Source organism: Ursus maritimus, unplaced genomic scaffold, assembly GCF_017311325.1.
Source record: "Ursus maritimus isolate PB19 unplaced genomic scaffold, ASM1731132v1 scaffold_1, whole genome shotgun sequence".
NCBI classification, from domain to species: Eukaryota; Metazoa; Chordata; class Mammalia; order Carnivora; family Ursidae; genus Ursus; species Ursus maritimus.
The window spans coordinates 42,067,472-42,090,490 of record NW_024423343.1 but is presented as its reverse complement, the minus strand read 5'-3'; the positions used below and the strand labels follow the sequence as shown (position 1 = coordinate 42,090,490).

At 41.4% G+C, this 23,019-nt stretch overlaps 1 protein-coding gene across 3 annotated transcripts in view; it reads left to right on the top strand.

The window, feature by feature from the left end:
• Positions 1-23,019, top strand: part of MYO1B (myosin IB) — a 175,766-nt gene that overhangs the window by 133,400 nt on the left and 19,347 nt on the right. For 2 of the 3 annotated variants that reach the window (XM_040642635.1, XM_040642630.1), the window contains exons 14-22: positions 2,914-3,018; positions 5,239-5,301; positions 9,360-9,560; positions 10,786-11,012; positions 13,297-13,497; positions 15,147-15,240; positions 16,075-16,224; positions 19,208-19,276; positions 21,045-21,131. In XM_040642635.1, coding sequence (XP_040498569.1) covers positions 2,914-3,018; positions 5,239-5,301; positions 9,360-9,560; positions 10,786-11,012; positions 13,297-13,497; positions 15,147-15,240; positions 16,075-16,224; positions 19,208-19,276; positions 21,045-21,131 — 1,197 coding nt within the window. Of the gene's footprint in view, positions 1-2,913; positions 3,019-5,238; positions 5,302-9,359; positions 9,561-10,785; positions 11,013-13,296; positions 13,498-15,146; positions 15,241-16,074; positions 16,225-19,207; positions 19,277-21,044; positions 21,132-21,412; positions 21,500-23,019 lie in introns of all 3 variants that reach the window. The other variant, XM_040642629.1, reaches the window with a different exon arrangement.

The window sequence follows — 23,019 nt, the reverse complement described above, 5'->3', positions numbered from 1 at the left end:
GTGGGATTGCCTTCAGTTTGGCGATAATGATTGCTCTGGTGATTCGTAACATGTTTTGCAGGCTGTGAGGTGTGTTGGCAATAGATGCGGAGATATTTCTGAGGGGAAGTCAGCCGGTTTCTGCCTTGGTGATCGTGCTATTCTATTTTTGTTGTTGTTCTTTAGACAGCGGAATGAGGAGAGACACGTTTTTTCTTAGGCCGTCTCCAGAACGTTCTCTCCTTACCACATTGTTTATGTTTGATGGGAGACCTCGCAGGGACAGCACAGGGTGGGTTGCTGTGGTGAGAAAGAGGAGGTGCTTTGGATTTTGCTGGATCTCTTCACTCTTTTCATGACCTGCCAGTTGCCTTTGTCTCTGACTCTTTGGGGGGAATGTATCATTTATTTTTCCTGAGAATTTAGAATTGGAAGCATTAGATCCCGAAGCCTTGGGACTTCAAGCAACTTGTATGAAGTATTATTCGAGTCAAACTGTTTTTATCCTGTGTAGCTCACACCTAGCAGAACCGCAATTCAGATACCGCATGGAGGTACTGGGGCCTGTTTTTTGAACTGATTGGAGATGTGTCTTGATTTCAAGTTTTATGCCAATCAGAAACATAGCTTGAATGGTAAAATCTGTCATTTGCACCAATGAATAACTATCAAGAAGTATTTACTTTTAGAATCTCATTGCCAATTAAGAACTGACTGCATTTTGTGTAATCTGTCCCTTTTTGCACCAGAATGCAGTAAGTATGAACGATTTGCAGTGACAGTCTGTTGCATGCTCCTGTGTTAATGGCTTCTCCAACTGTGTGGATTTTGCAGTAAATGGCTATTGATTAACTGTGTGCGGTTATGAAATAGGGAATTCATACTGGAATTTTTAAATATTGAGGGGAAATCTAGTTTGGTTCTAACTCACCTCTTAAGTTATGTTGTAATTGTGAAGCTTTGCCTCTGATTTCTAACCTGCTTGTGTGTATTTCATAGTCCCGTTGCAAAGCCTACCTCCAGCTGTTCATAGCCGTGTAATGTGTCTAAGGACACTATTCTCCTCTTGCTTCTCCTCATTAATTACCATTTGAAGATTTAGCTTAATTTTGTTTAAATAGCTCTGTAAGCATAGACTTATCAAATAACAGAAGGGATATTAACTGTTAAATAAACCATTAAAACTTTAATTTCATTTATAAGTTTTTCATTTAGGGTAGTAGTATTATATAAGGATATATTTTACCAAAGAAAGCCAGACTTCCTTGTAGAGAAATGGCCTTATCCTGATCATATTGTAATAAGGCATCTAGACCAGATTGACGTCAGCTTCTAATCAAAACTGTTAAGCCCTGAAGATTGGAGCACATGGCTTTTAAAACTTTATGTGAAAATGAATACTGGGGAATGCCCTTCATGTCTCAGACTGTTTGTTGAAAGTATTGAAAATAAATGTGTTCCCTTTAGTAAAAACCTTCATGATTAAAAACCAAAAACAAAAAACTCTTATCCTTGACCGGATTTAACATTTAAAAGATTAGCCAACGATCATGTGTATGTGTCATTTATGGTTTAGAAAAAGTTCTCCCTGATTAATGAGTTCATCACTGGTGATAGGAAACCCTTAGCTGAATTCCGGGAAAGAATGTAGTCAGATCCTGCATCATAAGTCTCGTTTTAAAACGTGTCCTATGTAGGAGCAAAGTTGATTTTGCAAGTTCAGCTTTTGAAAAGCTCTATGACTTTTTGCTTTCGTCATTTAGCAGAGAGATTCGAAGGTCAGTTGCTCTGTGTGTTCACGAGCAGCAGCGAGCTTCAGTTTCACCCTGGGGTGTAGCTCGCTAGGGCCAGCACTGGCCGCCTCGCAAGGAAGAGAGTCCAGCTTTTCAGTGGTGGGGTCATACGTCCCTTGCTCCCATAGCCACCATCTCCTCTCCGCAAAGACAGACGATAGAGGTGAAAATAACACATCTTATGACCAGATCTACCTCTTCCCAGGTGGTGTAGTTCTTGGGGAAGTGTATTCATTGAACAGACACACATTTTGTGCCCTCAGTACTGATGGCAATACGTTAAGCCCTGCGGATGGCCCAGAGATGATGTAGGCCTGGCCCTTCCACCAGCGTGCGTAGGAGGTAACGCTAATATGAAGGAGAAGCTGCTGAGAACCATACAAGCGATGAATATGTGAGCCTTCGGAGAAGAGAGTTTCTCGCTAGGGAAATGATTTTGATGTGCTGATTCCCTTGAATCTCTGTTTTTTTAGGCACTTCTCTCATTCAGTCACTCATCAAGTCATGTGGAGACTTGCTAGGTGCAAAGTGCTGTGCAAGGCACGGGTTTAACGCTGGTGAACAGAAGAGACACGTGGTCAGCCCTTGCCCGTCTAGTGAGACAGATAAGGCTGAAACTAATCAGTACACGTGTACACATATGCCCACACGCATATACATGTAGCGCGGTTTTTAGAAAGTGCTGGCATCTAAGAGTCAGAATGAGGAAGCTGACCCTGGATGGGGGAACAAGAGGTCAGGTCAAGAAGACTTTCTTGAGCTGCAGAGTTTTGCCCCAGAATGGCAGATTGAGAACTTGGGTGACAGAGATTATAAATCTCATTGTTCTTTTTTGGATCCTTTAGGGGAAATTATTTATGTTTTTACTTTTTTACCATGTGTGGGGTGCTTCTCTGTCACCTAAAAATCTTCATCTTTCAAAATACCGCATCAGTTGTGTATACGTCATTCACCTACTTGGCTCGTGAACCATTTCTCGAGTGCCTGCAGTGTGTAAGCCTCTGTGTGCTGGGCCGCGGTTATATCTGCGAGACGGTGTGTGTGTGCGACATTTCTTGTGGATTGAGATGTTAAGAATGTCCCTGCTGTGGGAGAGCTAATGGCATGGTTTATAAAGCTGTCTTCATTTTTCTCCATGTAGGACAACAGCTTTGAGCAGTTCATTATTAATTACTGTAATGAAAAGCTACAACAAATCTTCATTGAACTAACTCTTAAAGAAGAGCAAGAGGAGTATATACGGGAGGTAATGCGGAAATACGCTTTTTTAAAGGCTTCTTTTTTACTCTTCATACAAATTGTGGATTCAGAAGTCGATATAAACAGGACCCTAAAATCAGATTTATCTAAGTTTAACCCTATTTTATCTTTTAAAAGTTCGTTTGTTATGACATCTAAACTAACTGGGATTATCTTTGCTGCTCTGCTGCTAGTGCCTAGAACAGTGCCTGGCACATAGTAGGTGCTCAGTAAGTATCAGTTGATTGGCTTGAGTCTTAATGGATTCTAACGCAGTGATGTAAAACAACAGTGTGTTAACAAAAAAAAAAGTCAGATGAACGAGCAAACAGCAATGGTACATCCATACCAGAGCATACTACTCAGGCAATAAAAAGGAACAGACACCATTTGCAGCAACATGGGTGGACCAACAAATACTTGATCAAGGGCTTATCTGAAGAATATTAATCATGGCTACTCCAGAATAAAACATTAAAAATGAAAGAAAAAATAATAAAATGTCAGTCCATTGTCCAAAAAAAAAAAAAAAAGGAGAAAACAATTGATAAACACAGTGATAGGAAGGAATCTCAAATGCATTATGCTAAATGAAGGAAGCCAGATTCAAAAGACTGCATATGGTAGGATTCCATGATATGTTGTCCAAGAAAAGGCAAAGCGGCAGAGACAGAAGAGTCAGTTGTTGCCCAGGACGGGAGTTGTGAAGAGAGCGTGACTGCAAAGGGGCAGCTTGAAGGGAAATTTGGAGGCTGGTTGTGGTGGTTACAGGACACTATGTATTTGCCAAAACTCAGGAGAACTATATACCCAAGTTCAGTGTCACTCTATATAAACTTGAAATACTTTGAGACTTTGTTCAATCTTGAAAAGCATTGATTTTCTGAAATTTTATAATAAAAACAGGTAGTGTTTGTTGAGTGCTTACTATATTGCCAGGTGTGTACTAGTGTTATGTATGGATTAGCTTACATAATGTAATTTGAAAATAATCTGAAGTAATGTTTATAAAGGTTCATCCTTAATCGTAAAACCATATGTGGTTTTCACCCTTTCATTTTTTTAAATAATGTTTCTTGAAGTATAAAATTACTTCAAACAAAAGGAGAAATTATTATATTGTATCTATATTATATTATATTTTTGTTTCTTTTTGTTTGCTTTAATATTTTACTAATGGTATTACCTATTTTTCTTCATTTTCTATAGTGTTATTATAAATCATTAAGGACACTGAATCCTTTTTTTTTTTTTTTTGCTTCAATAACAGAATTTTCTAATATGATTGTTATCCGCAGTGTCTTAGTAAAATAACCCATGTACTCGAAAGCTAAATCATAAATATTCCATCTTTCTTTTAGAATGATCACCATGCTTTAGAAACATTTCATACTTGGCTGGCACCTTTTTTAACGTAAACATCCTAAAAGCCAGATTCGTTCTCTTCCTGTCTTCTCAGCATGAGGAGATGGCCCAAACTTTGATCTGTAACTTAAAACAGTTTGTACAGATTGTCTAAAACACGTCTAAGAATATATAGGAAGATCCCTAGCTTGCTGTATGAATTAAATTCCCCTTAGAAGAAAAATAAATGTTTACACTTACAGGCAGACTGTAAGCAGATCCAGAATGATGACATTTAGCCTCACAGATTTGGCTTTATAGCTAGTATCAGAACCAGGAGGTCGATTTTTGTGTCTTTCCTTATGTTGGAAATATTTTGTCTTAGCACTGGGATATTTTTACATTTGAAATAGTCAACTGCCCTACAATATGGGGATGACTCTAAAATTAATTTTTTCCTTGTGATTACAAATTAAGAACAGAAAAAATGTGGGCCTTAAATTCCTAGGATCAAGTTCTGACTTATTTCCTTATAAACATTGTAAATATACACAAAGTAATATTGACCCAAGGGCCTGTTGGGTAAATGTTTGGCGCAGGGCCAATGAAGTGCATGGGAAATTGCCACAGATGGGAGAGTGGAATGGGAGGCGGTCTCAGAACAGGTCAAGGGCATGCACTTTAGTCACATCATGTCAGTGGTAGACCGCTGAAATTCAGGAAGTTTTGGGAACCGGAAGATGACATTTTGCAGCATTGATTTTATAAAGGAAATACTCAGAGAGAACGTGAGGCATGGTAATGTGGCGCAGTGGCTGTTTTATAGATGGTGGTGTGTGGCCTCATCGTATGGAATCTGATTTTGTTCTCTTTTGTTTCTCAGGGCATAGAATGGACACACATTGACTACTTCAATAATGCTATCATTTGTGACCTAATAGAAAATGTGAGTATTGGTTGGGGACGCCTGGGTGGCGCAGTCGTTAAGCCTCTGCCTTCGGCTCAGGGCGTGATCCCGGCGTTCCGGGATCGAGTCCCACATCAGGCTCCTCCGCTGGGAGCCTGCTTCTTCCTCTCCCACTCCCCTGCTGTGTTCCCTCTCTCGCTGGCTGTCTCTCACATAAATAAATTAAAAAATCTTAAAAAAAAAAAGAAAAAAGAAAATGTGAGTATTGGGTACAAGTTCCTAAAAAATTGCTTAGTAATAATTTCCTGCTTACGAAAGATCTCACTGCCTTTGGTGTTGAGCTGTAGCTTTTTCCCTATTTCGACACTGTTCTTTAGAGAACTGCACAGTCTGGAGACTCTGCCATCAGAGATCATACACAGTTCTCGAACACATACATGGACAGCGGGACGTTTTGATCCTTGGCTAGGATTTCCGATGCACCTCCCATGGCCGTGTCACAGAGCCCATGCATGACATTCACATGCCAGGCCCTCGGCCACACCATGCGGCTGTGTGCTGGGAGCCCAGGTCCAGTCCGTGGCTCCTGGGAGTAGGAGCACTGACTGGTCAGAGGAGGCTCGGAAAAAATGTTTTTGCCAAATCAAATATCCATTTCGTTTCTAAAATTCCAGCAAGCTCTTTAATACACTGTTCAATGGTTATTATCAAAAAGAGAATTATTGGTGAGGATGTGGAGGAAAAGGAACCTCTGTGCACTATTGGTGGCAGTGTCGATTAGTGCAGCCATAGTAGAAGGCAGCATGGAAATTCCTCAAAAAATTAAAAATAGAACTGTTGTATGATCCAGCAGTTCCACTTCTGGGTATATATATGCAAAGGAAACAGAATCAGGATCTCGAAGAGATATCCTTACTCCCATGTTAATTGCAGCATTATTCACAATAGCCAAGATATGGAAACAACCTAAGTGTCCATCTGTAGATGAATGGATAAAGAAGATGTGGTGTATATATACAATGGGATATTATTCAGCCATGAGAAAGAAGGAAATCCTGCCATTTGTGACAAAACAGATGGACCTTGAGGGCATTACGCTAAGTGAAATAAGTTAGGCAGAGAAAGACAAATGCTGCATGATAGCACTTATATATAGAAGCTAAAAAAGTCAAACAATAGAATGGTGGTGGCTAGGGGCTGGGCGGGGGAAATGGGGAGATGTCATTCAATAGTTACAAGGTAAGTTCTAGAGGCCTAATGTATAGCGTGGTGATTACAGTTAACAGTGCCATATCATATATCAGAAAATAGGAGAGTAGGTCTTAAATGTTCTCATCACAGAAAAGAAATGGTAACTATGTGACGTGATGGAGGTGTTAACTAAGGCTGTGGTGGTAATCATTTTGCAATATACAAGTGTATCAAATTATCACCTTGTATACCTTAAAATTCCACAGTCTTTTATGTCAACTGTATCTCACTAAAGCTGGAAAACATTTTTAAAATAAATTAATAAAGAACAACAAACATGTTCTTCAAGTTAAGGTAAAGGAGGATAAAGGGACATGGTCTTCCAGTTACATGTTCTTCAAGTAAGATAACAAAAAACATTTCAAGTTAAGATACAAAGGAGTATAAAGGGACAGTCATGGGAGCTGAGCTAAGTGGGACCCAGGAGTGACTCCAGTGTAGACCCAGCCTTGGTTCAAGCAACCTATGTGGGGGATATTGTGTGTGTATGTGTGTGACATTGCAGGTGGCCCAGCGCCACGGGAATTTTCAGGTGGCCAGCTATGTCTGTATATATGTGAAAAGGCTTAAAGTATGAAAAATACTAGATAAATCTTTGATTCCAAAAGGTTACTAAATATTTTGTTTTTACATCGTAGTCTGTAGTTTATTATAAATGAATTGATTGCAGGAAGATTGATTGGTATGTGAAAATCTGGAAACTTTTTTTATGCTTAATATTACTCACACTCTGCGGGGCACCTGGGTGGCACAGCGGTTAATCGTCTGCTTTCGGCTCAGGGCATGATCCCGGCGTTATGGGATCGAGTCCCACATCAGGCTCTTCCGCTATGAGTCTGCTTCTTCCTCTCCCACTCCCCCTGCTTGTGTTCCCTCTCTCGCTGGCTGTCTCTCTCTGTCGAATAAATAAATAAAATCTTTAAAAAAAAAAAAAATATTACTCACACTCTGGGCCTCGATAACAAAATTACTGAAAGTTTTTGAAACAATGCGTAAACTTTATTGTCCTGCAGTCTTTTTAGCTGTCAGTGGTAGGTGAGTGCTGGAATAGAATCACAGGCTTTAAATGTCCAGCAAGTCACTTTCTGTTCATCTATAACAAGACCTTTTGGACATTATGTAATTATCCAGTATCTATTCCCTCAGTTTTCAAAATATTCCTGAAAGCTGTACCTTGAATTAAATGGAACATTAAATTGGATATTCTGAAATATGACTGTTTTCCTATTAATAAATAAACTTTGTTTTGAAATATTTGAACAATGTTGGAATGCTAACATTCCACCTAAAGCAATTCAAAACTCTAATATCCAGAAAAATCAGTAAATTTACTGAAAATTTTTTCCTTGTAAATTTTGTGACCAAAGTAATTGGCTGTGAGAACTTTAACTTTCACAAGTCACGACTAGCACATTTTCCTTCATAAATATAACATTGAACTTAATTATTTCCCTTCAAGAAGGAAAAACAGAAAGAGAACCACAGTAATACACTTAATTGAACTAGATTATCTCAGTCCCAAATCCCCGTGCACGTATGATTGAAGAAACTCAGGTTCACGTAGGAACCTGGGTACATAAAGGAAATGTTTCCTTCCAGGGTTACCTAACAATAATGTTTACTCTGGGGCTGTTGTGAACACACTTGATTCCTGAGAGTCCACACTTCCCCTGGGGTTTTGTGTGGAATGAGCAAATGCTGGTCAGAGGATGTCACGGCCTTGTGAGGAGAAGGGGAGAGGAACCCGGAGCTCTGGCCAGGCGGAAGTGGGTGGGGCTGACGGTCAGTAGAGCGGATTGTTCTCTTATGGAATGGAGACGTGTGGGCCCATAGGGGCAATCCAAGGAACAGCAGCCTTTATTTAGCAAAGTAGAAGATTCCGGATTTTTGATTCAGTTTAACAGGGCTGACTGCTCTTGGGATAAATATGATCATAGGGTTTGAATACACAACAAATTCTCACTCGTGTTCAACATCCATTTCGAAATTTTATGTGGAGGAATTTTATTCTTTTTTTTTTTTTTAAGATTTTATTTATTTATTTGACAGAGATAGAGACAGCCAGAAAGAGGAAAAACAAGCAGGGGGAGTGGGAGAGGAAGAAACAGGCTTCCAGCAGAGGAGCCTGATGTGGGGCTCGAACCCAGAATGCCAGGATCACGCCCTGAGCCGAAGGCAGACGCTTAACAACTGAACCACTCAGGCACCCCGGAGGAATTTTATTCTAAACAGATATTCTTGAAACACAGCTTGATTGCCTTGATCCCCAAATCACATCTTTTTTTTTTTTTTTTTGCTAGAAAATAAACTGTATTTTGAACACATGAAAAATCTGAAAACATATGAAACCAATTTCCTTCTCAAGCTACGAATCAAATAATGGCCTTAGAAGACTGTGTTTTGTGATTTATGACCACATGTCATAGAGATTTCATTGTCACATTTAGTTTCTGACATTTACGTTTGTGTCTGAGTGTGTTTGGAGTATGAGGTCTGATTTGCCTTTTTCGAACAATGTGAATTTCAGTCAACAGCCCACTGAGGTAGCTGAGGTGACAGTCCTAAGTCCTGTTCTGTGGGGATGGTGGGGCTGAGGGGGGCAGAGGTGGGGGAGGGAGACTGAGAGAGACCCCTCCTCCCCCCAGCATGCACACACACCTGTGACACTGTGGAAGGGGGCCGACTTCTGTGGCTTTTTGTGACCTGTTTTGATACTGTGCTTTTTGTTGTAACCAAGCGGAATTTTCTCGTGACTAAGTTAATTGTGTTTGACGGTGTCATTAGGAATAATTATTTAAACAATACAGTGAGGAAGGAAGGAAACCCTTTTTACTTCCTTTTCGCAGAACACAAACGGGATCCTGGCCATGCTGGATGAGGAGTGCCTGAGACCTGGCACAGTCACCGATGAGACCTTCTTGGAGAAGCTCAACCAAGTCTGCGCCACCCACCAGCACTTTGAGAGCAGGATGAGCAAGAGCTCTAGGTTTCTCAATGACACATCCCTGCCTCACAGCTGCTTCAGAATTCAGCACTATGCTGGCAAGGTATGGGGGAGCCGCGAGCACCCAGGGAGCCTGCACTCCTTCCCTTGAGAAGGCCATGCCTCAGAAGTGGCGTTTGGACCAGTGCCAACTTGTAAGATGAGTTGCCAAAATCGTAGAATCAGTAAATTGTTCAGTAGAAGTAGAATCTGGATCATGTTGAGCAAAATCTTAACTAAGAGCTGAAAGCAAAAGCCAGTGGTCTTAATGAAAGAGCTCGAATGTATTTTAAAAATCGATTTTATTGTCTCCAAGCTCTCCATTATCCTATAAAAATAGATCTGTCAACACGAATAAAAGGAGATTTGCTAGTAAAACTTAGTCTCTAAAGACTGACAGTAAGGTTTTACAAGCACGATCACTTAGCAAAAACAATGAATTCTTAGATTGAGATTTTGAAACAACAGTGGGGAAAATACCTTCTTTTTTAAAAAAGCACTTATTCATTTGCTTAATATTTGAGGGAATTGATTTTATGCCACCTAAGATCTGTAAAGATAATGTTAAAACCAATCTTGACAGTAGTTTAATTTTTAGAGTCCTAAAAGAGTATCAGTTGATGTGAATACCTCCTTTCTTTTACCCAAGGTTGCAAACTCCAAAGAGGAAAACATTCTTAATTATTTATTTAGTAAAAATTAAAAGTATATAGTATCTGAATTTCTGTTAATTTCAAAAAGTTGGAACTTGGTACTTCTTTTTTTTTTTTTTTTCCTTAGAAAAGATACTTTTTTTTCCTTAGAAAAGATACTTTTTTTTTCCTTAGAAAAGATACTTTTCTGGTCAATTTCTCTGCCTGGTTAGGAGGTCTGAAAATATCAGTGCTATCTCTGTTTTCTCCTGTCTACTTTTAAGCAGACTAGAATTGGCACATGTGAACTAAAAAAAAAAGAAAGAGAAGAAAGAAAAGTAAAACCTCAAAAATGTGTTCCAACACCAAAAAAGCCTAAAATCCTTTGAAAATGTTATGATAGCATTTTTGGAGTTTATTCTTGCAAATCCTGAAGCGTAATAGAATTTATTTTGAACTCTTCTGTGATTTAGACAGATGGAATTTAAACTTGGAGGCTAATTCGGTATTAGGAGTGTGACTAATGTGGCGGGGGAGCGGGGAGGTTGATGGAGAAAGAAGAGGCTGCATTATAGATAGTCTTGGAATATTTTGAGCAGTTATGTGATGCCCAGGACTACTGTGTATCAGCTGTTGAGTTTCATGTGTTGCTCATAGGTGCTGTACCAGGTGGAAGGATTTGTTGACAAAAACAATGATCTTCTCTATCGAGACCTGTCCCAAGCCATGTGGAAGGCGGGCCACACCCTCATCAAGTCTTTGTTCCCCGAAGGGAACCCCGCCAAGATCAACCTGAAAAGGCCTCCTACAGCAGGCTCTCAGTTCAAGGCATCTGTGGCCACACTGATGAAAAACCTCCAGACCAAGAATCCAAACTATATTAGGTATTTCTGGCACATAGAATTCTTTGACAGGTTCATTAGGAAGGTACTTTCAAGGAAGACCATTTCCCTGTTTGCCTAAATCTGAATATAGCCCCTAGAGAGGATAACTGAAGTTCTTACCTGTCGAATAATGTGGTATCTTGGGTTTGCTTAAAAAATACTCCAGTGCCCCTCCCACCCCTTCAAGCAGGGAATTTTAAGAAGGTGGGAGGGGAAGCGTGGTGGAGAATGGGAATAGCTATTTAATGAAATTACATTGTTGGCACATAGGGTTTTTCACTTTTTGTATCTTTATTTCATGACATGTTCAGAAATCTAAGGGTTTTTCTAGTAAAGGTTTTGCATAAAACTCTTCTGTTGGATTCACCTTGTTGCATTAACTTAGAACACAGCATTAAAGCAAGTGGGGCTTTTTAGTTACAACTTTGGTGTTAGAAAATATGTCTCTTTCTTTCCTATGAGACTTACAGATTTGGAGAAAGGAATGACTCACAAAACAATCTTAAATTTTTCAAAGCTACAGAAAGAATTCCTTCAGAAGCATGTGGTCTTTTTTTCCTGTTTCCAGGGCACCTTAGATCTCAAGATTCAGTAAAGACCAATGAGGATTGGAGTTTTCAATGTGTGTATTTGGTGAACTAGATAATGGGGGATGTGTGTCTAACAGGTCCGGTTTCATATAGTGCACACACACCATACATCCCTTCCATAACTGTCTTTGAAAAGGCAGTTGTGAGGAACCTAGCAGGAAGAACATTTTTGTGTGGTTTGTTTACCTAATATTTATATTAGTAACAAATATAAATAGTTAAAACCCACTGGTTTGATTGCAATCAGGTTGGAACATACAGTAGGTAAAGATCCTAGTCTCAAAAAAGGAAAGAAAAAAAAAACAGGAAACTTTTCTGTGGTCAGTTGCTTTTGTTATTCTCAATTAAGTGGACTTTAAAAAAATTATTATGTAATAACAATTTACGTGATGTGATATGCACAGATCCTAGGTGAATAGCTGTCATTTTTTTCACCACCGTATATACTTTGACAGCTATCACCCTGGTCAACATAAGGAACATTTGTTCACCCCAGAATGTTCATTCATTCCCCTTCCCTTTCAGTGGTTTTACTGTATCTCTAAGAAGTCTTAATAAACTATAAGCTGATGAATATATAGGCAGATATTGCCATAGATATTCAACAGTGTATTAATTAAGATATAGAGATTGCTTCCAGAAGATCCAAACATAACAATGGCTTAAACAAGACTCACTTAGTTCTTATGTAACTTCTAAGGACTAGGGCCAGTCCAGCACCTTTTTCTATTTTGTCGCTCCGTGGTTCCCAGGGTGTTTCCCTCATCCATGTTGTCAAAGATGGCTTTCTACCATGGCTCTACATTCCCAGCCAGCAGTTAGCAGGAGAAGAACAAGGGGAGTGTAAGTCCCTTCCTTTTAAGGATGCACACAGAAGTGCCATATATTAATTCTGTTGTGATCCTAGCGGCCAGACTTTTGATCACATGGCCACACCTACTTGCAGAAGAGGCTGGGAAATGTAGTCATTCCTTGGGCAGCAGAATGCCCTGTTAAAAAGGAGGAAGATAGGGGCGCCTGGGTGGCTCAGTCATTAAGCGTCTGCCTTCAGCTCAGGGCGTGATCCCGGCGTTCTGGGATCGAGCCCCACATCAGGCTCCTCTGCTGGGAGCCTGCTTCTTCCTCTCCCACTCCCCCTGCTTGTGTTCCCTCTCTCGCTGGCTGTCTCTCTGTCAAATAAATAAATAATATAGTAAAGTATATAAATCTTAATTGTACAGCTTGTTGAAGTTTTACATATGTATACAGCTGTGCAACCCCACCCAGACCCAGATACAAAACATTTCCATCATCCCCGAAGGTTCCTTTGTGCCCCTTCTCTGTCGATCTGCACTCCTACCTCTCCCCAGAGGTAACAGCAATACTGATTTCTAACCATAGGTTTGTTTTTCTTGAATTTCATATAAATGGTATGAAAAAAATATGTACTCTTTTATGTCAAGCTTATTTCAGTCAACGAAATGTCAGTGGTAGTCATCCATGTTATTATTGTATATATTAGTTTATTCTTTTTTAACTGACATGTATGTCATATTCTATTCATTTTTAGGTTTCTGTAAAATGATTTGAAATAATGTCAAGAGAAATGACTAGGTTTCCCACGAATAATAAATGTCACAAAATAACTATATACTTTGTAAAACACAGATCTATCCATAAGAGATTTAAAACCTAAAATCTTTGTCATCTTTTAGGTGCATCAAGCCAAATGATAAAAAAGCAGCACACATCTTCACCGAGGCCCTAGTATGTCATCAGATCAGGTACCTGGGTCTTCTAGAGAATGTCCGAGTGAGAAGGGCAGGCTACGCCTTCAGGCAGGCCTATGAACCGTGCCTCGAAAGATACAAAATGCTTTGTAAACAAACCTGGCCTCACTGGAAAGGACCTGCAAGGTAAGAAATTCATTGATCACATTTAATAGTGAAGTTTTAAAGCATACGAACACCGTGCTGCTCTCGTCACATGCTGTCACTAGAGCAGGATTCTGCGGCACGTTGGCTGCATCCTCTGTGTTGGACACTCTTCCGTCAGGGTACCATTTTGTGCCAGTTATTGATGGATTATAGACGCCTCGATTGTAAGGTCTGAACAGGGCTAATCAGATCCACATTTGGAACTTATATGTCAGTAGAATTTTAAAAATACACTGTGGCAAGTTCGTAGGAGGGGATTTGTAATTGCTAAGTGTATTTGTGTAGAATCATAAAAGGAGTTAGAGGCATCTTGGATCACTGCTCTCTGCTTTTTGGTTTTTTTCTCTGGGGGAATTAACCCCAGAGACAGACAGCGAGTGGGGGCAAGGGTCTCACTCTCCACCTGGGTCTGCACCAACTGAGAAATAGATACAAGAGCAGATAGGACTCAGAGTCAGTGTTACTGCTGAGAAAGCTGGATTGGAGAAAAGGGCAGAATCCCCAGTCCTACGGCTTTCAGCCCATCCTCCCTGAGTCGTACTCAGCCATCGAGTCCCAGACAGAGCGCCGGACCACTGCAGACCCGTCCCATGGAGCAGCCCCTGTGAGCTCTCCACATGCAGAGAGAACGCGTGTGCTGCTGCAGAAGGGAAAACAGGCTTTGCCTGTCCTGTGCTCTTCCTTCTGCTCTCGCCAGTCAGAGAAGTTGCCCCTTCTCTGCTGGTGGTAGAAGCTGTCCCAACGAGCACAGGAAGGCCCGCATGTCTGTTTTACGGGCCTGTGCGGGAACTAGGGCTTTGATTTCACTGTACTGGTTTTGCCTTCACATTCTCACTGGACCCGGCCTGGAATGGGAACATCAGTAATATTAGAGTCTCACCCTGTATTACAAGGAGATGAACTCCAGACATATGATGTGGTCTCCACTGCACAAGTCAATGCCCAGATAATGTGGGATCTGGATACTGTTTGTTCCCACTGCTACTTTCCAGGGTATTATGGTCGGTATTTACCATAATGTACAGAACGTGTCTTCCCTCCCTGCCTGGCACCTAGTCCATAAGCAGGTGGGGTGAAGTTTGGTTAAAGGTGGATGTTGAAACCGGGGTCCAGGATGGAGACATCAGAGCCCAGTTCAGGCCTTGCTCCCATCACATAAGGCCATGCTTCATTACACCCCATTGGTCTGGCACTAGCACTCTCTTGGGCTCTCTACCTCCACGAGGCACAAGCGCACTATTAAAAATATTTTCAAGAATTAACTGAGTGGGTTCAAAATAGATGTGAATTTCTTGTACCCCCTCCTGGTTCTGGTTGGTACTTTGTTACGGGTATATTGGATACAGAAATTGCCTCTGCTAATGAAATCAAGATACTGGCTTTAATACCATATTTTCTTAGATTACATAGTTTGAACCCAAATTTACTCTTTTAACATTACTGGGTTTGGTTTAATTTGTGGAGTTGAGTATGAAAAATCTTTGACAAAAGCCTGCTTACTGAAAGACCAATTATACTTGAAAATAAAGCTATTTTTTTATGGTGCCGAGAACCTGATACCATGATTGAAGAGAAGATAAGCTCTTTTTGTAACTCAGAAAACTCATTGTTTTTATTTATTTTTATAGGGCTGGCGTGGAGGTTCTGTTTAATGAATTAGAGATTCCTGTAGAAGAATACTCCTTCGGTAGATCAAAGATATTCATCCGGAACCCGAGAACAGTATGTAACCGAAACTTTGGCACTCTGAACTCACGTTATAATCATATAGCCAAGTCCTTAAAGGATATTTAACTTCATAACATCGCCCAGGCTGCTGCCAGGAGGGCACATTCCTGTTTTTTCTGCAGACATCCAGGAGGATGAGCGAGTAGGGGGCAGTAGAACATGTGTATTTTTTATGAAGCATCAAAGTCTTTGAACTGATAGATTGTACAGCACAGTTATTACAACAATACAACCTCCCTAATTCATAGGAATTGGAGGCAGATTTGGTCTATATTGATTATAGCTGATTACGCAATAACTTTAGGAAAGACAACTCTTATTTTGAGGTACGTGGAAGCATTCCTATTGAAAAAAATTTTAAGGTAAAAAGGACACTTAAAATTTTACGTAGGAACTGCAGGGGAACAAACGTTTTTATAAACGAATGTAGAGTAGCATGAAGTATAATTAACACAGCAGTGTCTTCGGTGATTTGGGAAATGTTTGAGTTGCTCAAAAGAGAAACATCATCAACAATTCCCTGCCCTTAATGGTTGCGTTCTCATGGATAGTGTGAAGGTGAGTCTGAGCTTCCGGGTCAGCCCTTCTCTGATTGGTCATAAATTCTACATCACCATCTTGTTAATAGTGGATCTTGTATGAATTCATCCAAATACGTCTTCTCATGGGTTGTTAGCCCTATCATCTACAATTAAAACAGTTAATTCATTTTTTTTCTCAATGTGATTGATTCCAGCATCATGACTTTTTTCCTCCTGGGGATGTCTTTCATGCATGTCATAAGATTTTGGTAGACTTTTGATAAACCCACCTATTGTTTCTTACTAGTTATTCAAACTAGAAGACCTGAGGAAGCAGCGTCTTGAGGACTTGGCCACTCTCATTCAGAAGATTTATCGGGGGTGGAAATGCCGCACACATTTCCTGCTAATGAGAAAAAGCCAAATCGTGATAGCCGCCTGGTACAGGAGATACGCAGTAAGAGCCTCCCACCTTTTTTAATCTGTAATAATGATGCTCTTTTGCAAGTATTTGTTATATACTTAACTATGTATGTAATTTTTACATATTCGGTTCCCCCGGCAACTTCATGGAATGAGTGCTCTTGTGGTACCTTTGTCAAAGACGGGGAAACTGAGGCATGAGTCGTTAAGTAACTTGCCCATGGGCACACAGCCACTGAGTGGCAGAGATGAGGTTTGGATCCAGGACAACTTTAAAGCTCAAGTTTAATATGTCGCGCTGCCTTCCGCTGATATAGAAACATGTAGTGGGAGATCGAAATCTTGAAATTGCTCATCAGATTGGAAGAGGCAATGTCATTTAACTCTTCGTATGGTAGGGTCAGCTTTCCAGAATAATTGGCTGTTCTCCACGTATTGTAGCGGCACTGAAAATGGCTTAATTCCAGAAAACTGATGCCCCATTTTAGTAGAATTTTGCGTTTGGTGAAAGAGTTGGATTTCCTTAGTCCTCAGATAGCTGGTCCTATTAACTAGCGGAAAAGACTCAAAAATAAAGTATGTTTACTTGATGGACATGGAATTTCTCTTTGGGATTTTCTTTCTCACTGGATTATAGATGTTTCATTGCAGGAGTAACATGTTTGACGGGAGCCCGAAGGTTCGCCTTTAGGCCATCTTCAACCTGGGCTGTGTTCTCACAAATGAATTTTAGTGATAAAAACACTAATCCCAAATGCTTTTTCATTCCATGCATTTGCTCTAGAGAGTGAGTCGGAAGACGGATTAAATTTGCAGTCAGATCTCCTTTAGGGTATTCTGTTTTTCTGCTCCAGAAACATCTTAAGTATGAGGCAGTGTATAACCAGGACATAGTGTTGCTGACCTATTCTCATGTCACATGTTATAGTGTAGTATGTCCAAGTTTGAGAAATTAAGGACATACTTAAATGATGAAGCCAAAGAAAAAAATTGCTTGATGTTTAAGAGAGTATCTTTAAAATTGCTTCCTCTAGTCAAAAGGGTACAACCACTAGTACGGGTGTGGACATGTGAACCTGTCCAGCCACGACGACAGATGCATTCCTATGTATTTTGCAAAGGCACAGAGTGGTTGTCACCAACCTGGCCGTGGTGGATTCTCTTCCGTGCACATAACAAGGGCACTTGGCACTTCTGCAGCTGGTTCATAACGCTCTGGTTTGTATTTGCCTGAGAAAGAGGGGACCCAGAAATTGCCAGTCCTCAAGGATTCTTTTCATCACTTATTTTGAGAACATTAAGAAAATCCAAGTTTGGAAGTGTAGCGAATGCATCTGTCTTGAATCCTGCGAATGCTTTTGCAACACCTACTCTGCCAGGCTCTGGGGAGAGCACCGTGAACAAAACAACCTCGTTCCTGACCTCCTGGGGTTTATGTCTAGTGAGGACAATACGGGGGTAAGCAAGTAAATAATCAGAGCAGTTAGATTGTAGTCAGCTAGGAAGGAAACAGTACTGAGATAAAGAAGAGTGGGGAGATAGGGTATAAATTTACATAGCATGGCCGAGGAAGACCTGGGGGGGGGGGCACTTCATCAGAAGGCTGCGAGGAAGCAGACAAGGTGGTGAACCAGGAAGAGTAGGTGCCGTCTGCACCTTTCCTCCCTGTCTAGAGCTTTTGTATCCCCAGACCAAAAAAGAGCTCCCGTGGAATGCATCATTAAGTCGTGATGTTCTGTGAGAACTACAACGGGTATGAATTTGGAGAATAGAAACAAATAATAGTCTCACATTCAGAGAAAGTCTTAAATTCGCCCTAGTGTTACATCTGCTTCAGAATTTGAACTAAATACCTCAAACAGTTAACTGCATGTTATCCAAGCCAGTGATTACACTCAGTATTTTTCCTCAACCAGATAACTCAGACATTTTTTCCATGCTGGTTTTCAGTTGCTGATTATTTTAAAATCCATGTTCTGTCCTATTTAATGGTTCTATGAGATGAATTTAAAAGTGAGATAGAGTTAGTTTCAAGCCATTTAGGAATTTCAGAAGAGAACAGTGAGATGCCGAATGGATGTCAGAAGTGGTGGCCAGAGATGGTGGGTACTTTGTTCTACAGCATGGAGTGTTCCTCTGTGAGGAATCTGGGAGGTGTTGCAGTTCCTCGTTTGACAGACGAGGAAACGGAGACCCAGAGAAGGTAGTGACTTGTCCAAGGTCTTTCTCTCTGGTCTTCTCTTGTTTTGCTGCTCATGTGTTGATAACATCACCTTGTGTCCTCTGAGCTTCCAAAATATAGCCCAGAGTGCCGAAAGGCATGTCTCAGCCCTCAGTAAAGGGAGCTGAGCAATCTAGCATTTCCAAAGTGAAAGAGGCACCACATGACTTCAGTACTTTGAAAAGCTATGAAATTTCTGGGATGAAATCCCAGATGCCCATGTGCCAGTGAATATTCCACACGAAATACAGGAAGAGCTCACTTTTCTAGGGGTAGGATTCCAGTGGCCTCCACTCTCTGAGGCATCACCCCTGGACGTTAAAAGGGCCCCTGGGCATTGAGCTTGCTTTGCCAACATTTGGCCTGGGGCCTTCTTGGAGGCTCACTGGGTTTGCCTTAACCTTCCCCACCTGGAGTCAGCCTTGGCTGTATCTGAACGTATTTGGTGCTCACTCGACTCTCCCAGGATGCTGTTTCTGTTTGCCGTTGCTGACTGGTGTCCACCGCAAGTCCTTGTGTGCAGGAGTGGGGTTGGATTCACATTTATACCCTCACAGTTCTATTTAAGTGATGATCATTGATTATATTTAGCATCCTTGAAGCGTTCTCTGGATTAACTGTAATACTTCTGGATCGTTCGCTATTTTGGTTTCTTTACATATTGCTTCCCAGAAGGAATATGGGAGATCAAGGGTTAATTGCACTAAGTGAGCAAGTCCTTTTTCTCAATCCTTGCAGTGTGTGTATTACAGATATGTAAATAGAGCTGCTAATATCTTTCCCTTTTGTCCTACAGCAACAAAAGAGGTATCAACAGATCAAGAGTTCTGCCTTGGTGATTCAGTCTTATATCCGGGGTTGGAAGGTAAGTTTAAAAGAAGTGAGCCTTATTTATTTGGGGTTTTCAGGTTCTTCACAAAGGATGATGTCTTTAAGGTCACCCTGCAGGGAAGAGCTCCTCGTCTCCTGCCTACCCTGTAAACAGTCAGATAGAAAGAATAAATATTATGGGCGACGCTGGGGCCCCTGTGACCATGTCTTGGCTGCGTCCTTCCAACTGGCTCTCTTTTCAAGAGCTTTGTTCTCTGAGCAGGAAGTCCTTGAAATAATACCGTACATGATTTCAGTATCCTCTTGCCCCCTGTTTGCAGGGGAAGTGTAGATCCGGAGGGCTGTCTCTCTCAATGTTGCCTCTGCACCTGTGTGTCCTGCCGGACCTCAGCACCCCCAGCCCAACTCCTTCCGTAACTTCCTGGTGACCATCTTGTGGGCTGCCCTGTAATGATCAAAACATCCTGAGGTTTGGCCATTCTAGTGAGGATCACAGTGCACTGATCACCTAGTTCCAGGTCCTTCCTGCAAGCTTGGTTCAGAGGTCAGCAGACTACAGCCCCTGGACCAGATCAAGCCTATGCCTGTTTTTGTCCAAAGAATGGCTTTTATATTTTTAAAGCATTGTTTAAAATAACAACAAAAAAAGAACCATCTCACGAAGTGTAAAAATTATATGGGATACAAATTTTGTATAAATATATATACAAATATAAAACATATATATATAAAAATATATATATAAATAAAAATACAAAGTGCATATAAACAAAGTTTTATTGGTACAAAACGTTGTTTATTTATTTACATCTCGTGGGTGGCTGCTTTTGCACTGTAACATCAGAACTGAGTAGTTGTGATAACGAACATAAAACCTGCAAAGCCAAAAATACTTACCATCTGGACTTCTATAGAAAGTTTACTGACCCCTGCTCCCTGCTCTAGGTGGAAGATACATCAGGGCCTGTCCTGACCACTTTCCCATTGGGAGATTTTGTGGAGTGAGCTGGATCTGGAGGGGCTACTCCAAGGTAGTTCCCAGGCCCAGAGCCCCTTCAGAGGCTAGAGTCCGGGGCCAGCAATCCAGTAGCATTGACTGACCTTTGTCTAGGCCTGTGGGACACGGTGGTAGTTGTCCACAGCAAATGCCAAAATGCAAATCCAAGCACGTAGAGGAAGTGACATTACTGCCTCTCAGTTCTTGTTTGGCCTCATCACTGGGTCATGGGGCTATGGCTGGAGTCTGAAGACCTCCAGGACTCGGAGTGCACCTCCAAACCACGTGCCCCTGGCCCCCACAAAATCAGTTTCTGGCAGCTGCTGGGAAGAAGCCACTGGTTTTAGACCAGTGAGATTATTTTAGCAAGTTTAAACATCTCTTTTGAATAAAAAGTACAGCTACAGTTATATTCCGTACAACAATAATAAAATGATAAATGGATTTTGGTGGATCATTGGAGATCCTCCGACCACGTTCTGAGAGCCGTTCTTTCCATCCGATGTGCACCAGTTTCTGTTGCTTTGTGCTTAGATTTTCCCCCGTCCCACGTTAGGGCCCGGGAGCAGCTGTCTCAGTCTGAGTGGGGGCTACGCTGTCATGCTTGAGGACGTCTTCATTTACCACCTTCTCCTCGTCCATTGAGGCCTAATAAACAATTTCTCCTTTTCGTTAAGCTATAGATTTTTTACTTGAGAATGGATATGATGACGTTCTCTTCAAGTTTTTTTTTTTCAAATCGCCATGGAATTTCACATTTTGTTGTTGTTAACTCTCCATTTTTCTGGGTGATTCTTCCCCTTAGGCCCGGAAGATTCTGCGGGAACTGAAGCATCAGAAGCGCTGTGAGGAGGCAGTCACCACCATCGCGGCCTATTGGCATGGTACCCAGGTAGGCCAGAGACTGCCCCCCAGGAAGGCAGCGGGTCGGGAGTGCCGTGTGGGGCCACGGACCCTCTCCTTCGGGGGCCGAAAGTGTTTCACTGGCTTAAGCTACTGAGCACGCATTGACCTCTCTGTCCCTCCAACATGTTGGTGTGGGGTGGCGGCACACGCTTCCGCGTTAACTGTGTGACGGTGACTGGTGTCTGTCTTCTTCTTTCCCCTTTGGGAACCAGCAGTAACCTTTCTTGCCTTAAACTTTTCTGTAACTCCTTTTCAAATGCATCACAGGCGCGAAGGGAACTGAGCCGGCTGAAGGAGGAGGCTAGGAATAAACATGCTATTGCAGTTATTTGGGCTTACTGGCTTGGATCGAAGGTACTTGGTTCGCACATCCCGTTCCTCCGTCCCGGAATCCGCCATAATCAGTTCGGGTCTTTAGCCTGTCAGGGGCCGAATGAGTCCAGCTAACAGCGGCTCACGCTGGTGCATGTCCTCGCAGCCGGATGTAGTAAACCTGGATGTGGTAGCCTCAGTAGTGCCCATCAGGATCCCTAAGCATGTGTAGGCCAAAGAGACTAATTGCTTATTAATGAGGCACTAGTATAGTTGCTCTTTTAAAAAAAAAAATCTCTCAAGTAATGTGCATGTTTAGTTTTTTTTTTCCTTCCCCCTTCCCTCCCTCCAACCCCCCAAAATATACTGACAGTTTTCTTGAGGTGTTTTTGTTTGGTGGGGTGGCAGGGAGGGGCATGCTGGGAATGTTAAGGTTTGGGCTTCGGTTGGTCTTCTGCAATCTGATGATAATAGGACCCCCTTTAACGCATGCCTTAAAACATATTAATCCGTGAATGAAATTGTTTTAGGCTCCCTGTGGCAGCCATTGATTATTATAAGCAAAATATTATATGTGGAAAGAATGATCATTTGTGATTTAACAGAAAGCTGTGTTCATGCAAAGCTAGCTATAATTGCCACTGAAGAATCCCAGGAATTTCAGCATCAGCTGTTTGTGTTCAGAAACAAAGGCCTCCTGAAATACTCTTGCTAATCCCCAGGCAGAGTCGTGGGCTCTGTGAACATTTCACATACCCCAAGGGACGAGACTTTTAGATGTTTTTGTTACTTTGAAAATCAAAGGTCATCTCTGCTAAAAATGTGTATTCCAGTTAGAAACATAAATATCAATGGAGTCCTATGTTTTTAAATTTACCTTGTCAGCATTAGAAGCCCATCTTGTGAGAAAAATGAGAAAAGTCAACATTTGCCTGTATAAGGATCCTCATTTGCCAAAAGCACTCGCCAGAGTTGTTCATTTGTATTTTCCCTTGAAAAATCTGTGCAGAACAGACTAGCTCCTTTAGTAAGTGGAGGAAAGTGTCCTAGCAGAGGCAGAGGGACGCTTCGACACCTATCCCTGGGTTTTCCCCTCTGAGTGAGCTCATTTCCCAGTCAGTACTACCGTGTAATGAAACATCAGTGCCTGTTTCATCTTTCACGGTAACATGCCTCAGTTTGCCTCTTCCCTAAGTTTGATTTTGAAACCTAGAAGTCATTTCACTTTTTATCGTCGGTGTATTTCACTGTTTGGGGCCTTGAGCTCACACTGAATTTCAATACGGGCTACTTCTGATTTTCTGATGGGGAAGGATTTTGAGTTTCGTTTTTTTGTTTGAACTTCAGAGAAACAACCCATCTTCCTTCCATTTTCCAAACAGTTGTTCACAAGAGCTGTCTTTTTATACATCCGAATGAATGAACATAGAAACTCATAGCCTCTTTAGCCCCGTGTTCTGGCAACGGAAGGAAGGCTGCTGAAGGCATTAGCTTCCACTCACTGTTTGAAGGCTTGGATAAGGGAGAGAGAGACGGAAGTGGGAAAGGGAGAGAGGACAGGG